The sequence below is a fragment of the Panthera pardus genome, unplaced genomic scaffold, assembly GCF_024362965.1.
Source record: "Panthera pardus isolate Hobbes unplaced genomic scaffold, ASM2436296v1 HiC_scaffold_17, whole genome shotgun sequence".
Classification (NCBI taxonomy): Eukaryota; Metazoa; Chordata; class Mammalia; order Carnivora; family Felidae; genus Panthera; species Panthera pardus.
Genome location: NW_026526732.1, coordinates 85,030,442 through 85,046,634, shown reverse-complemented (window position 1 = coordinate 85,046,634; position 16,193 = coordinate 85,030,442). Strand labels below are relative to the sequence as shown.

At 40.8% G+C, this 16,193-nt stretch overlaps 1 protein-coding gene across 1 annotated transcript; it reads right to left on the bottom strand.

Moving 5' to 3' along the window:
- Positions 1-331: 331 nt before the first annotated feature.
- On the bottom strand, positions 332-1,372 carry DPPA5 (developmental pluripotency associated 5). The gene is made up of 3 exons (XM_019417763.2): positions 1,244-1,372; positions 991-1,170; positions 332-566 (listed from the first exon to the last, which is right to left on the bottom strand). The coding sequence occupies exons 1-3, from the start codon at positions 1,353-1,355 to the stop codon at positions 508-510; spliced, it is 351 nt and encodes a 116-aa protein (XP_019273308.1). The 5' UTR covers positions 1,356-1,372; the 3' UTR covers positions 332-507.
- Between the last annotated feature and the right edge of the window lie 14,821 nt (positions 1,373-16,193).

The following is a 16,193-nucleotide window of genomic DNA, read 5'->3' as shown; positions in this document are numbered from 1 at the left end:
TTTCATTTTATACGTTATGTTCACCTATTATAGTTACGTTTAAAAAGAATCCAGGTCAGTTCCAGACAATATCACATTTCCCCTAAGACTGACTGAGTTTTGGTCAAAGCTGCACCTCAGAACCCAACTCCTAGACCCTCCCCCCCACCTTTTTTTTTTTTTTTTTTTTTTTACCCCAAGTGTGTTCTTGGACATTTCTAGCTTTGAAAGTTTTAATTAAGGGTTAAACTCAAGGGCCACCTTGGCTGTGATGTTATCTCCAATATCTTCAATGAAACATCAAGGAGCTATTTATTCAAAATTTTAGTCTTTAATTAGCAAACTTGGGAGGGGAGGGGCGGGTGGCAATGGTAGCTACATTAGGACTCTGAGGCAAAGCCAGAGACCACAAACAGTTGGTTTTTCCTTGCCAAGCTGGAGCAGACTTTAAACCAGGCCAGATCATTCCAGCTCTGACCACAGTCTACTCTCAATCCCGCATCCAGGTGCGTTGGTTGCTAACTGGCTTCACTTCATCCAAGGACCTAGATGCAGGGCCTTCATGGCATCCTCCAGCTTGAGCATCCCTGCACCAGAAAGCAACAGATGTTCATGAGGAGAGAAGGTAAAAGCCTGGGCAGTTCTCAGCCTCTTTAAAGGTTCATTTCTGGGACTTCCCAGCCCAGGGGTCTGCACCTGGAATTCTTGGGAGTCCTCAGAAGGTGGGGTCGCTGAGCCCATTCCAATATCCCCTAAGAAGCTAGGGGGAGTGTTGGAGGGAAGGGAAGAATGGGGATCAGGTCTCAGATAATCTTTCCCTATGAGGCCAGTCCCAGGCAGCCTCTCTTCGTAGTCTTAATCCAGGGTCTCTAGGACCAAGAGACGGCATTACTGGGGGCCGCCCCGGTGGTGCCTAAAGTGCGGGTGGTGGTTGCCAGTGGAAGAGAGGGAGAGGTGAGAAGGGCTACAGAAGAGGGAGTAAAACTACCCAGGCTTCCCCAAACCTCTCACCTCGTTCCTGTCGCTGGCGGTGCCACTCGGCCATGGACTGGAGCATCCATTTGGCCCTAAGCTTGTACAAGTAAGAGCCATAAACCACGACCTCGGCGAGGCCCGAGGATTCCAGAACCTTTAACTCAAGCATGACTTTGCTGACTCGCTCGATGTACGGGATTCGAGATCCACCTACGCCTGTTTGGGGAAGGAGATGAGCGCTCAGGACCACGGAGACCGAGACGCCTGGGTCAGGGCTGGGCTCACTCACCAAACATAGCTTCCAAGAGTTGTGTCTGGACCTGAAACACCTCAGGATCTTTCAAGTCGTCGGGAATTTTCACCCACGGTGGAATATCTTTTCGTTTCGGCAGCGTCCCCATCTGCACTGGTTTCAAATCCAATTACACTCCAACCCAAGCTAGGCCTAGCACAGTCAGCCAGGGCCGCGGCGCGGGCTGGAAGTTGAGCACCTGGGCAGGCCCCGCCTACGACAAGCCCCGCCCCCTGCCTGGCGCCCTAGTCGGCCACTCACAACGCTCCGCCGGCCCGCCTGCGCTTAGGTCGTGCACGTGACCATCTCCGTCACCCTCCTCTCTCCCCAGCACCGGTGGGCCCAGCTGCCTCAGAGGGTATAAGGGTTTCCGTCGACTCGTTGCTTCCGCACCAGAATCTCTTGGCCTGGGGAGTGTGTGGGGGAGAGGGCGATGGCAGCTCTTCCCCTGGGAACGAGCGGTTGGGCCTGAACCCGCAAAAGTCGAAAACTGAGGTTTGAGGGTGCGAGAACCACAGGGGAGCTGCCAAATCAAGTCCTTGCCTCCCACGTTCCAAAGGAGGGTTCCATTTCCCCTGGACCTAACGGGGCCCAACCCTGAGTCTTCACTGAGACCCCTACAACTCCTGGGGACTTGGGAATAAAATTGCTGCCATTTAACAAATGAGAAAAGGAGATTCAGAAATTATTTATCTTCAAGGAATGTGATGGGGGCTCTAAACTGCCTCAGCTGTCCACGTTCCTTGAAGCCCATGAGTCTGGAACTTTTAAATCTATCCAGATTTCAGAGCTCAGGTGTGCCGCACCTGGCCATTTTGGCCCAAACTGTATGTTTTTAATGTTTATTGATTTTGAGAAAGAGAGAATGTGAGTGGGAGAGGGGCAGACAGAAAGGGAGAGTGAGAGAATACCAAGAAGGCTCCACACTGTCCAGACTTCTGGTTCTAAATAGTTTTGTTTAGGGGCACGTGGGTGGCTCAATCAGTTAAGCACCCAACTTGGGCTCAGGTTATGATCTCAGGTTTGTGAGTTCGAGTCCTGCATTGGGGATTCTTGCTTGGGATTCTCTCTTTCTGCTCTCCCACCACTTGTGCACACACTCTCTCTCTCAAAATAAATAAACTTAAAAAAAATAGTTTTATTCATTTAAAAAGCACATCATTTGTAGTTCATACATGGGATTCACCCAATGAAAGTGTGATTTCAATGTTTCGTAGCTTCATAAATGCAGAGATGAAGCTGACTTTTCCCAAGACCTTGTTCTGGTAACATCTAAGCCCATGAGCTTACTATATTAAGACTATTTCTTAGGGCAGACTTCTTCATATTCAGTCAAAAACTAGGTTCTTGGGGCGCCTGGGTGGCTCAGTTGGTTGAGTGTCTGACTCTTGGTTTTGACTCAGGTTGTGATCTCACAGTTGGTGGGTTCAAGTCTGGCTCTGTGATGACAGTGTGGACCCTGCTTGGGATTCTCTCTCTCTCTCTCTCTCTCTCTCTCTCTCTCTCTGCCTCTCCCCCCTTCTCAAAATAAATAACGTTAAACAACTGTGGGATTTTAGCAACCACCAATGTAATCAATTTATATAATTATCCATGGCTAAAACTATCAAATATTCAACTATTAAGGAACTGGATATTCACAAGTTCTGGAAGGAATGACAGGAGAGAATGTTCCTTTACAATATAGAGTTGGAGGACAGATGCCACCTCAACAAAGACCAGAATTAGCATCACCAATAGGACAATTGGACTACTGGTTTGTCAATGTCATATAAACAAAAATGAAGACTTTTATTAATAAAGAGACAATGAAATGCAATGCATAATTCAAATCCTGAATCAAAGGCAGAGACAGAACATTTTAGACCAATGGGGGCTGTTTTTTCTTATAAGATTTTATTTTTAGGTGCACCTGGGTGGCTCAGTCAGTTAAACTCAGGTCATGATCTCATGGTTCATGGGTTCAAGCCCTGCATCCAGCTCTGTGCTGACAGCTCAAAGCCTGGAGCCTGCTTCAGATTCTGTGTCTCCCTCTCTTTCTGCCCCTCCCCCACTCATGCTCTGTCTTTCTCTCTCAAAAATAAATAAACATTAAAAAATATTACAAATGATTTTATTTTTAAGTAATGTCTACACCAACATGGGGCTCAGACTCACAACGTTGAGATCAAGAGTCACATGCTCTACAGACTGAGCCAGCCAGCTTCCCCCAATGGGGACATTTTAATATGGACTATGTTGTAAAGTAATATTTGAATATATGTTCTATAATACATAACTTGTAGAACATGACAAATATTTTTTAATTTTTTTAATGTTTATTGATTTTGAGAGAGAGAGAGAGAATGTGAGTGGGAGAGGGGCAGACAGAAAGGGAGAGTGAGAGAATACCAAGAAGGCTCCACACTGTCAGTGCAGAACCCAACACGGGGCTCCATCTCACAAACCCTGACATCATGACCTGAGCCAAAATCAAGAGTCTGATGCTTAACCAACTAAGCCACCCAGGCACCCCAAGTAGTTTTATTATATAAGGGAAAGTGCTGTTTCCCGTGAGAAACATGCTGAAATATGTAAAGTGTTGATATCTACAATTTACTTACAAATATTTCAGCCCCCTGCCAAAAAAAATGAAACACTATCATTTTCTATGTATATATAGAAAGCCAATGTGACAAATGTCAACAGTTGATTCTCAGTAAGGACATACAGAATTCTTTTTACTTTTCTGTGGTTTTGCTTTTTTGCTTTTTTATTTTTTTTAAGTAGGCTTCATGCCTAACTTAGGGCTTGAACTCCTGACTCTGAGATTAAGAGTCACATGCTCTACTGACTGAGCCAGCCAGGCTCAGTTCAAAACCTGTGGTTTTGAATTTTAATGGAAGGGAGGAGAAGTAATTGTGTGTTAGTTAGCTAATACAAAGTAACACTATTGGGGGACAAAAGTGTAACCCATCTCCTCAGTGAGAATTTCCTTATCATGCTTTCTAAATACTTTCCTGTACCTACCCCCACAACATTTCTTTGGCTGGAAGTTCAATGTAGTATGTATGCATGTATGTATTTAAAAGCTTCTATTTTTTAGGGGTGCCTGGGTGGTACAGTTGGTTAAGCATCCGACTCTTGATTTTGGCTCAGGTCATGATCTCATAGTTCATGAGTTCGAGCCCCACATTGGGTTCTGCACTGATGGTGTGGCACCTGCTTAGGATTCTGTCTCTCCTTGTCTCTGCCCCTCCCCTGCTTGTACTCTCTCTCTCTCTCTCTCTCTCAAAATAAATAAAAATAAACTTAAAACTTTTTTAAAAAGCTTCTATTTTTAAGCAATCTCCATACCCAACATGGGGCTCAAATCCACAACCCCAAGATGAAGAGTCACATGTTCCACTGACTAAGCTAGCCAGTCGTCCCACCAATATAGTATTTGAAGAAGCAGATAGAGAGGCACAGGAATTATGTCCAACTTGAGGGCATTAGAGACAAGCCTGCATAACTATACAAACTTATTTCAAACTTATCAGCAGCTTATAAGCACTGGCTTCCCCACTCCTATCAATGATTCCCCCACTGTCTGCCTGGCCCCTAGGATAAGTGACTATGGAGCCCTCGTTGCTTTTTCACTTACCCATTTTGATTGTAGTTTCACAAACTGCTGGTTTGGGGGCCTATTTGGCAAGTGGTGTGATTTACTAAGGGGAGGTATATTCCTGTCCCCAACCCTTCCTCAGAAAGTGTGCTACTACCAACCCCTTCTTGCTTGAGGAATAACTATCTTAACTTTTGTTATTTCCCAGGATGCAAGTATTTATGTGTCTCCCTTTAATTTCCCAGTCTGGTTAACCTTCTGACTCTTGATTTCAGCTCAGGTCATGATCTCACTGTTCGTGAGATCCAGCCCCTACAATGAGCTCTGCACTGACAGCATGGAACCTGCTTGAGATTCTCTCTCTCTTCCTCTCTCTCTGCCCCTCCCCCACTCATGCACACACTCTCTCTAAATAAATAAATAAACATTTTAAATTTATATGAAAGTGTGGCTTAGTTGGTTGACTCTAACTCTTGGTTTCCACTCAGGTCATATCCCAGGGTCATGGGATCAAGCCCCACATTGGGCTCTGCGCAGAAGGTGGGGCCTAAGATTCTCCCTCTGCCCCTCTCCCCTGCCCATTCTTGCTTTCTCTCTAAAATAAGAAATTAAATTAAATTAAAAATAATAAAATTTATATGAAAAGGCCAAGGAACCAGAATAGCTAAAACAATTTTTAAAAAAAGTATGATTAATCTGCCTAAATTTAACTATCATTTTATAGCTATAGTAATCAAGACTGCATGGTATGGGCAGATAAAATGTAAAATATATGGGCATAAAGACTTTAGGGAAAAATACAGGAGTAATCTTTCAGAAACTAGGTTAATCTAAGAGTCCTTGGGTTTGTCACCAAAAGCTTGATCAATAAAAGAAAACATTCATCAATGGATCTCATCTAAAGTTAAAACTTTTGTTAAGAACCTATTAAGATGAAAAGGTGGGATTCCTATGTGGCTCAGTCAGTTGAGCATGAGACTTTTGGTTTCAGCTCAGGTCAAGATCTCACAGGTTTGTGGTTCGAGCCCCAGTCAGGCTGTGTGCTGACAGCATGGAGCCTGCTTGGGATTCTCTCTCTGCCCCTCCCCCACTCACATTGTCTCTTTCTCAAAAATAAATAAATAAACTTTAAAAAAAAAGAAGAAGAAGATGAAAAGACAAACTATAACTGGGAGAAAACATATGGAAACTACATATCTCACAAAGAATGAGTGGATCAGTTAGTTAAGCTTCTAACTTCAACTCAGGTCATGATCTCAAGGTTCATGAGTTCGAGCCCCACCTCGGGCTCTGTTCTGACAGCTCAGGAGTCTGAAGCCTGCTTTGGGAGAGACAAAGTACGAATGGGGGAAGAACAGAGAGAGAGGGAGACACAGAATCCAAAGCAGGCTCCAGGCTCTGAGCTGACAGCACAAAACAGGATGTGAGGCTCGAACTCACGAATGGTGAGATCATGACCTGAGCTGAAGTCGGACGCTTAACTGACTGAGCCATCCAGGCACCCCTCCCCCCTTTTTTTTTTTTTTAATTTTTTTTGTAATCTTTTTTTATTTTTGAGGGGCCTGGAGCCTGCTTTGGATTCTGGGTCTCCCTCTCTCTCTGACCCTCCCCAACTCTTGCTCTCTCTCTCAAAAATAAATAAAAATATTAAAAAATTTTTAAATGAATAAACATTAAAAAAAGAACACATAAAGAACTCCCAAAACTCAAGAGTAAAAACTAATACAAGTAGAAAATAAAAGACATAAAGACATTTCACTTAATGGGATATAGAGATGCCTAATAAGTACATGAAAAGATGTTCATTATCATTTGCTATTAGGGAAATGTAAATTAAAATCTAAATTAGATGGGGCACCTGGGTGGCTCAGTCAGTTGGGCGTCTGACTTTGGCTCAGATCATGATCTCACAGTTTGTGGGTTTGAGCCCCGCATCAGGCTCTGTGCTGATAGCTCAGAGCCTGGAGCTGGCTTCGGATTCTGTGTCTCCCTCTCTCTCTGACCCTCCCCAGCGCTCACTCTGTCTCTCTCTCTCTCAAAAATAAATAAACATTAAAAAAAAAAAAAACACCTAAATGAGATACCATACACAACTATTAGAATGACTAAAATTAGGGGCATCTGGGTGGCTCAGTCAGTTAGGCGTCTGACTTTGACTCAGGTTATGATCTCATGGTCCGTGAGTTCGAGCCCCACATCAGGCTCTGTGCTGACCTCTTGCTCAGAGCCTGGAGCCTGCTTCAGATTCTGTGTCTCCTTCTTTCTCTGCCCCTCCCCCGCTCATGCTTTGTCTCACTCTGTTTCTCAAAAATAAATAAATGTAAAAAAAAAAAAAAAAAAAAAAAAAAATTAAAAAAAAAAAAAGAATGACTAAAATTAAAAATAGGGACAACCCTAAAGTGAAGCTTCAGAAAAACTACATCACTTGTACATCGCTGATGGGAACTCTGAAGAGAATCTGACAGTTCCCCAAACAATTAAACAGAGTTACCATAGGACCCAGCAATTACTCTCCGAGGTATTCACCCAAGAAAAATGAAAACATACGTCCACACAAAGACCCTCACAGGAATTTTCAGAGCAGCCTTATTTGTAATAGCCAAAAGCTGGAAACAACACATATGTCCTTCAACAAGTGAGTAGTTAAATAAACTGTGATATACTTTACCATAGAATAGTACTCAACAATAAAAGAAACAAAGTATTAACAGAAACAGCCTGGATGGGGGTGCCTTGGTGGCTCTGTCCGTTGAGCATCTGACTCTTGATTTTGGCTCAGGTCATGATCCCAGGGTCATAGGATCAAAGCCTACATTGGGCTCTGTGCTGAGCATGGTGCCTGCTTAGATTCTCTCTCTCTCTCTGCCCCTCTCCCCTGATAGCTCTTGCTCTCTAAAATAAAAAATTAAATTAAAAAAATAACGAAATTTATATGAAAAGGCAAAGGAACCAGAATAGTTAAAACAATTTGGGGGGGGGGGGGTGGTGGTGGAAAGAATGACCACCCCCAGGTGGAGCTCCCTGCTGAACATGGAGCCTGCTTAGGATTCTCTCTCTCCCTTTCTCTCTGCCCCTCTCCTTTCTCCCTCCCTCTCTCTCTCAAAAAAATAAATAAACATTAAAAAAAAAAAAAAAGAAGAAAGAAACAACCTGGATGAATCTCCATAGGATAATGCTGAATGGGGAAAAAAGGCCCATGGGGAAAAATGCTAATGGGGAAAAAAGGCCAATCCCAAAAGTTTACATACTATATAATTCCATTTACATAACATTTTTGAAATGACAAAATTATTGAAATGAAGAACAGATACATGTAAGTGGTTGCCAGAAATTAATGAGGGGGTAGGGACTGAAAGGACGTGGGTGTGGCTATCAAAGAGCAAGATGGGGGTTTCTTGTGTCTTGACTACACCAATGTTGATGTCCTGGTTGTGATATTGTACTAAAGGTTTGCAGGATGTTACCATAGGAGGAAACTGAGTAAGGGTACATGGGAGCTCTCTGTATTGTATTTTTTTTCTCTCTGTATTTTTTATTTCAACTGCATGTGAATCTACAATTATCCCAAAATAAAAAAAGTTTAATTAAAAGAATGGAATCAGAATTTTAAAATTTCTGGGGCACCTGGGTGGCTTGGTCAGTTGAGCATCCAACTTCAGCTCAGGTCATGATCTCATGGTCCGTGGGTTGGGGCCCCACATCAGGCTCTGTTCTAACAGCTCAGAGCCTGAAGCCTGCTTTGGATTCTGTGTCTCCCTCTCTCTCTGCCCCTCCCCCACCCATGCTCTGTTTCTCTCTGCCTCTCAAAAATAAAGAAAACTAATAAAAAAAAAGAATTTTAAAATTTCAATATCTGTCTGAATTTCAGTTGCAATCTTGGGACCCCTTTCTAGCTGCCATATACCATTGTGTTCTATTGGTAGTGAAAGGTGGATAGTTAAGAGACTTAAAGAGAACACTGTGGTACAAAATGATTAACAGTATGTTCTTACATAAAGATCATTTCCTGCTTAATGCCATTCACAGTAAAGTCAACTACATATTTTTTAATTATTTTTTTAATGTTTATTCATTTTTTAAAGACAGAGAGAGACAGAGCACAAGCAGAGATGGGGCAGAGAGAGAGGGGAGGGACACAGAATCCGAAGCAGGCTCCAGGCTCCGAGCTGTCAGTACAAAGCCCGATGCAGGGCTCGAACTCACAGACTGTGAGATCATGACCTGAACCGAAGTCAGATGCTCAACTGACTGAGCCACCCAGGCGCCCCTAAAGTCTACTAGATATTAAACATTATAACTTCAGGTTTATTTCTTATTGTCTAATTCATTTGCTTTTCTTCTGTTGGAGAATGTTTACATCCTTTTGCATTGAGCATCTCTATTAAGTAGCAAATAAGTGGATATTTTAATCCACTCAGGTTTAATTCTGGTTGAAAACTTCAAAACCATCTGAGTGTGTTATTAGGGTAGGCCTTTCCATCATCTAAACACTCACTACCCCTCAACACCTGTTACTAGCTATAAAAGTAAATACTTTCTTGACTAAAGAAGGTAGGATGGGAGTAATGCAAGAGGTGGGAGGGTGACAGAGATCTTCCAAAAAGCTGAGGTCAGAGTCTTCCTGGAAATAGCATTCCAGAGCAGCTGGTGGCTCCTTTTACTGTTAGAAGAAATAATTTTAATTATTTACTTTTCAGGCCTATAACACAGTATAAGGACACTGGAGCCAGACACATCCATGTTGATAATTACAACATGAATTATTCATTTATTTATTTATTTACTTATTCATTCACTTGTTTATTTAATTTTAGAGAGGGAGAGAGAGAGAGAAAGAGAGGGAGAATCTTAAGCAGGCTGCACACTCAGCGTGGAGCCCAAAGAGATGCTTGATCCCAAAACTCTGGGATCATAACCTGAGCTAAAATCAAGAGTTGGACAATCAACTGACCTAGCCACCCAGGCACCCCACAACTTGTATTATTTAAAGTGGATGTGCAGAAGATGATAAAGCTTTCTTTACAGTGGACTTCAGTGTTTTTTAACCTAGACCATAAGAGATACAAAGCAGGAGTAGAAAGACTTAAAACAGAACAAAAGATGCAACTAGAAATACTCTTTTTTGTTATAGTTGTTTTAGGTAGTATAGAAATTTTATTTCTATAGTAGAAGCATCTATTTTGATTACAGAAAAAATAACAGTCTTTTAAAGTCAAGGTAATGAAGCAGAAGTATATATTTTTTCTTATATGTCCATACTCAAATATCACATATGGTTTTAAGACATTCTGAAATTAACAAGGAACAAATGCAGAATCAAAGTAGTATCTGTGAACAGAAGAGATGTATACACGATCAGCCCTGGAAATCAGAAAATACAGAGTGATCTCATATAGTGATTCTCAACTTTCTTGTGCCTTAGAATCACATGGATTGTGGAAAAAGCACCTTCAGGGGATCGAAGACAAATCACCAGGTTAAACAAGTCCTTGGTCTCAGAATAAATACCAAAAAGAATAAAGATACAAACTCTGTTCCTCAGGGAGGGGAAAAGACAAAATACACCAAGATATGAGATCCGATTTTCACTCACTGTTATTTCTACGAGCCTCAGATTCAGGAATAATAATCACTACTACTCTCAAAATTGTTCCACAGATTAGGTCACATAGTATGTGATTAGTGCTTCCTTAATTCATTCACACACAGCTACTATCATTATTTCATCATCATCATCATCATCATCATCATCATCATCATCGCCATCCTCTAATACAGAGGACATCCTTCCCCCATCCCAATACCACTCCCACATAGCTGTTATTATTTATTTAAAAAATCATCAAAAAAAATAAAATAAAATAAATAAAAAAAAAATCATCACTCATGGATTTCAAGCTCATGGACTACTAGCTCCATTTTTATATTGGTACCATTTTGACTAGCTTCAAGCATTCACTTACATTAAGATTTCAGTACATGGTTGAAATGACAATTTTTCTATCTAAACTAAGACAATGAATTCAAAGAAAAAAGGAAACTAGATTTTAAAAAGTGTGTGTTGCTTCTAAAGTCAGCAGAACTCACATAAGGGGTGGCCAGTGGAGAGAACACTGAAAAATCTCATGAGAGTGCACTGGGATTCCCACAAAAAAATTCTACACATATCTCCCTCAGTGAATGTTGGGTGTAGACAAACCTACATGCTCAGAGCTTCTAATTAGTTTTTTAGTTCCAAACTTCAGTGATTACCAGACAAACAAAACAGCATAGGGCAAATGAAAAATAAAAGAAAAAGAAGAACACTGGTCCAGAAGGCCAACTTTTGAATAACAAGAGAAAGAGCCAGGAAACACAAGGGAGAAAAATGTGTGTGTGTGTGTGTGTGTGTGTGTGTGTGTGTGTTTTAAGTTTATTTATTTAAGAGAGAGAGAGAACACAAGTGAGAAAGAGGTAGAGAAAAAGGGTGACAGAGGATCTGAAGCCAGCTCTGGGCTGACAGCAGAGAGCCCAATGGGGCTCAAACTCATGAACTGTGAGTGGAAGTCAGATGCTTAACCAACTGAGGCCACCCAGGTGCCCCAGAGGAAAAAAAAAAAATGTTTAGTAAAATAATTGAAGATCATTTCCCAAAGATTAAGATCAGAATGGCCTAAACTTGTCAAAAACATCAGTGGAAGCTAGAGGACAATAAAGTAAAGCATGAAATTTTGAGGGGAAAATTATTTCAGTCAAGAATTCTAAGGCCAGGGACAGTTGGGTGACTCAGCCTGTTGGGTGTGGAACTCTAGATTTCAGTTCAGGTCATGATCTTGCAGTTTGTGAGTTTGAGCCATGTTGCCAGCACAAAGCCTGCTTCAGATTCTCTCTTTCTCTTTCTGATCCTTCCCTGCTTACACACGTGTGCACTCTCTCTCTCCCTCTCTCTCTCTGAAAAAGAAAAATTTCTAAGGCCAAATGTCCAAATACCTATCTGGATAGAATAAAAATATATTCCAACATGCAAGGCCTCAAAATATGCATTTCCTCAGAAAATAATAGAGGATTTACTCCATCAAAATGAAAGGAAGTCTCTCTCTGAAGAGAAGTCAAATAATGAAAACTTTGCCTCAAATATTATGAACTTGGTGAGAGAATCTCTGGTTCTCAGGGTGAATGTAGCCCAGGTTAAGCCCAGTGTAAACCACCACTAAGAGTCCAAATTCCTTATCCCTTACCTGAACTCTCCCACCACGTTCCCCAAACCCATTCACTCCCCAGATGCAAAAACACTCCCAAGCATTTGGCTAAGGCAGGTAGTAAAGAGCAACAAAAAGGGTTAATCTTTGTACTACTGAAAACTCCTTTTTAAAGCTAATTGTTAACCCAAATTAGACTCCAAAACTGAAGGGACAATGAATGATAATGAAATAACTGCATATGTCATATATATAATTTTAAAGTACTGTAGAATGAACCAATCTATCTGACAGCCTTTGAAAATTATAGGAACTACAATATTATAGTTAGGAACATTAGGCTAGAAAGCTGACAGCTATGAAATTTCTAAGTGAACTTCTTAACTCTAAGCCACCTTTACATGGTTCAGTAGAAGAGAACATTTTATTTCAAAAATTCTCTTGAAACTTGCTTTTATTTTTTTTGTTGCCTACTGCTCTTAAGTTCCACCTGAAAAAATATATTTCTCATCTTACTAAACCTCACATTAGGCATCAGCATCTATTGCCACAATTGCCTTTAATGCTTCCACTGCATGTTTCAGTCTTGTCATCAGCTTGCAAGTCTCTATTTCTTTGTTTAGCCTGAACTAATTGTGCTCACAACTCTGCCTTTAATTTTCTGCTGCCTTCCTGGAATTCAGCTAGCTCAGTCTCAACTTCTTAGGAGCTGATCAGAAACAAAGTGGGAAACATAAGTATAGTAGAAACCACAAGGATCCTCTTGAAGATGATTATATACAAATTTAATAATTTTTGCCTGAATGCTATTGATACTACTATAAAATCTACTAAACAAACAAACAAACAACAACAACAAAACCAAACAGGCACATGCACAAAGAAAGGAAGTCATGGGATCCAGAGAGCCCAGGACCCAACACCGGAAAAAGGCTGTGGTAAACCACAGGATGATGGGCCTGGAAAGCAACTAACTTAGATTAGAACAGTTAAGACTGAAGGAGCAATACTGTCAAGATGAAATGATAAATTGCCTGCTCGGCTTGAAAGGACAGGAGAAATTTACATAGTTGGGCAGTTTGGAGATAAAGGAGGAACACATAGAAATATAAGCATTTTTTTTAAAGTTTATTTATTTTGAGAGAGAGAGAGAGAGAGAGAGAGCAAGTGGGGGAAAGGCAGAAAGAGAGAGAGGGAAGGAGGGAGACCCCCCAAGCAGGCTCCACACTGACAGTGCTTCCTTCCTGGAAGGAAGCTCAAACACATGAACCAAGAGAGAAGGAACTTTGAACACATGAACCAAGAGACCATGATCTGAACTGAAGTTGGACACTTAACTGACTGAGCCACCCAGGTGCCCAGAAAAGTAAGCATTTTAAAAAGAAAAAGAAGCATTTGAACAAAAAAGCAATTAATAACATCAAGAAAAATAAAACTTTACCCAAGAAATCATATTGCAGTTTATGAATATTATTTACAAGGTCATAATAGTATAAACTTGAACACTGCTCTAACAAAATCATATTACTGAAGTGGGACAGGGGGTACCAGGTCTGATAAATATAGGTAAGCTGGGAGAGGAGGGTGAAAGACGGTGTATTTTTTCTTTTTTGGAACCTTGGGGGTGATTTACGTGCATACAAAAGAGTGTTTAGAGATTTCTTTGAAAATTAATATTTCCTAAAACTGTAAAAACCAGGGGCGCCTGGGTAGCTCAGTTGGTTGGGCGGCTGACTCTTTGTTTCTGCTCAGGTCATAGCCTCACAGTTTGTTAGATCTACCCTGAGTGGGCTCTGTGCCTACAGTGCAGGAGACTGCTTGGGATTCTCGCTCTCCCCTGCTCACACGTGCACTCTCTCTTTCAAAATGAATAAACATTAAAAGAAATATATTTTCGGGGCGCCTGGATGGCTCAGTCGGTTAGACGTCCGACTTCAGCTCAGGTCATGATCTCGCGGTCCATGAGTTCGAGCCCCAAGTCGGGCTCTGTGCTGACAGCTCAGAGCCTGGAGCCTGTTTCAGATTCTGTGTCTCCCTCTCTCTCTGACCCTCTCCCATTCATGCTCTGTCTCTCTCTGTCTCAAAAATAAATAAAAACATTAAAAAAAAATTTTTTTAAAAGAAATATATTTTCAAATTGTAAAAATCAAACCTTTAGTCCTTCCTTAAGCTTTCAAGTTTTTCTTTCAAAACTCACTATCCTATTCATAAGTCTAGAAAGTTTTAAAAGTTATGTTTAATGGGCTACGAATGACATAAGGTCTCCTTGACAAATTTGATTAACTAAACAATCTCAGAAACAAAACAAAACAAAAACAAACAAAAACAAAAACAAAACCCATTCTCATACATGGCAAAGAGCTTTGCAAAGTACTTTAATAGGCTCAAATAACAAGAACTTCTCAATTACTAAATAATTCTTGTAAATAAAATAAATAAAACGTATGAATATATTGAAACTGAAGTTCTTCTCAGTGATCCAACACTGAATATAAACTAAGATTTCATCTTAAAGTCATATATCTAAATCCATGACTTAACTATATATTTTATTTTTCACTTTTTTATTTATATATTTTAATAGAGTTACAAAACTGTTTTTCTAATATAATAAATTATCTAAAATATTACAGCAATATAAAATACCATGTATATGGTTCCTTTCTTTTTAAACCACTTTGAAGAATAAAGCACAATAAACTGCTTACATTAAAATGTGTACAATTAACCAGTTTTGACATATAAACCATATCCAGTGAAACCATCACTGTAATCAAGATAATGCACATTTCCATCATCCCCGAGAGTTTCCAAATGCCTCTTTCCAATCCTTTCCTCCCTGCATTCCCCTCCCTGGGCAAGTACTCCATGCTTTCAATCCATGCTTTCTATCCATGAGAATACTCCATGCTTTCTATAGATTAGTCCACGTATTCTAGGATTTTATATAATTGACAGATCACTTTTAAATATTAATACTCTAATTTTAATTATCTTAAATATTTCCATTCCTAATTCTAAAACTTCAATGAAGTAAAAGATCTCTACGTGTGCATAATGACAATAACATGCGTAGAACTCTAAGTATCCTCTTACACCAACTAAGAAACAATATATTATCCTATATCATTTGCTGTAAGAAAGAGATTTCAGACTAGAGATTTTCATAGAAATACTTCTCGGATTGGATTATTTTTGGCAGTACTGATGGGACATTAAAATTCAATTTATAGTTGCTATGTTAGTGAGTCCGTAACCTCCAGAGGGGATAGTTATGGAGCCCAGATCCTTGGGTGTCAGTTATACACTCAATTGTTCTGTCTACCCAATCGTTCTGCCAATCCATTCTGTGATTCTTTGAATAGATTTTGCCCTTCTTTGGCTCTTAATTCACATTCTGCTTAGGTCTCAAGACTTTAGATCCTGTCAGACACCTACAAATTTCTCATGCACTTCTTTGGCCTACAGAACTCCCACAGAGGATACAAGTTTGAACCTGAGTTCAGAGATCTCTCACCTCTGGGCCTGGGCATGACACCCCAACTACTAAAGTTATATAACTTTATCTTCCTGAGTAGCAATTCATGGGTAATGCTTTAAACTGTACAAAACAAAACAAACAAACGAAACCAAGACATAGAAATAACATGTTACTTAGAGAATTTGCTCTGGATGTGCTCAGCTGTCTCTGACAAGTCAAGGAAGAAGCTGGAAATGTGATGGTCTCTGAGGAGGGAACTCAGTATTCAGGGTTCAAGAGAAAGTGGGACTTACTTTAGCCCTTGAACACCTTTTTTAATCCTTGAGTTTTTACTTCTTTAATGCATTTCATTAGGTTTTCCGTGAAAAAGTCATTCCAACCCCTCAGGAATGCTGGTCCCATTTGAACCGTCTGAAAAGCACCTGTGTCTGCGCAAATATCAGTTCGCTTCTCTGAAAGGTATTGTCCAGATGTTGGATCTTCCCATGCCTCTACCGGGCTGTCCTCATCTCCCCGAGACCTGCTTCCCAGAAGAAGCTCCACCTCTGGCTCCCAGGGCCTGGGGAAATGGGCGGGTCCAGACCAGTGGCCCCTCCTACAGCGCCCAGGTGCTCTACCCAGTGCACTCCTGCAATCTCGGGAAGAAGCCCAGGCTGCGGAGTTTGGGAGGCGGATGGGGAGGGGCTTACCAAAAGCCCTTGA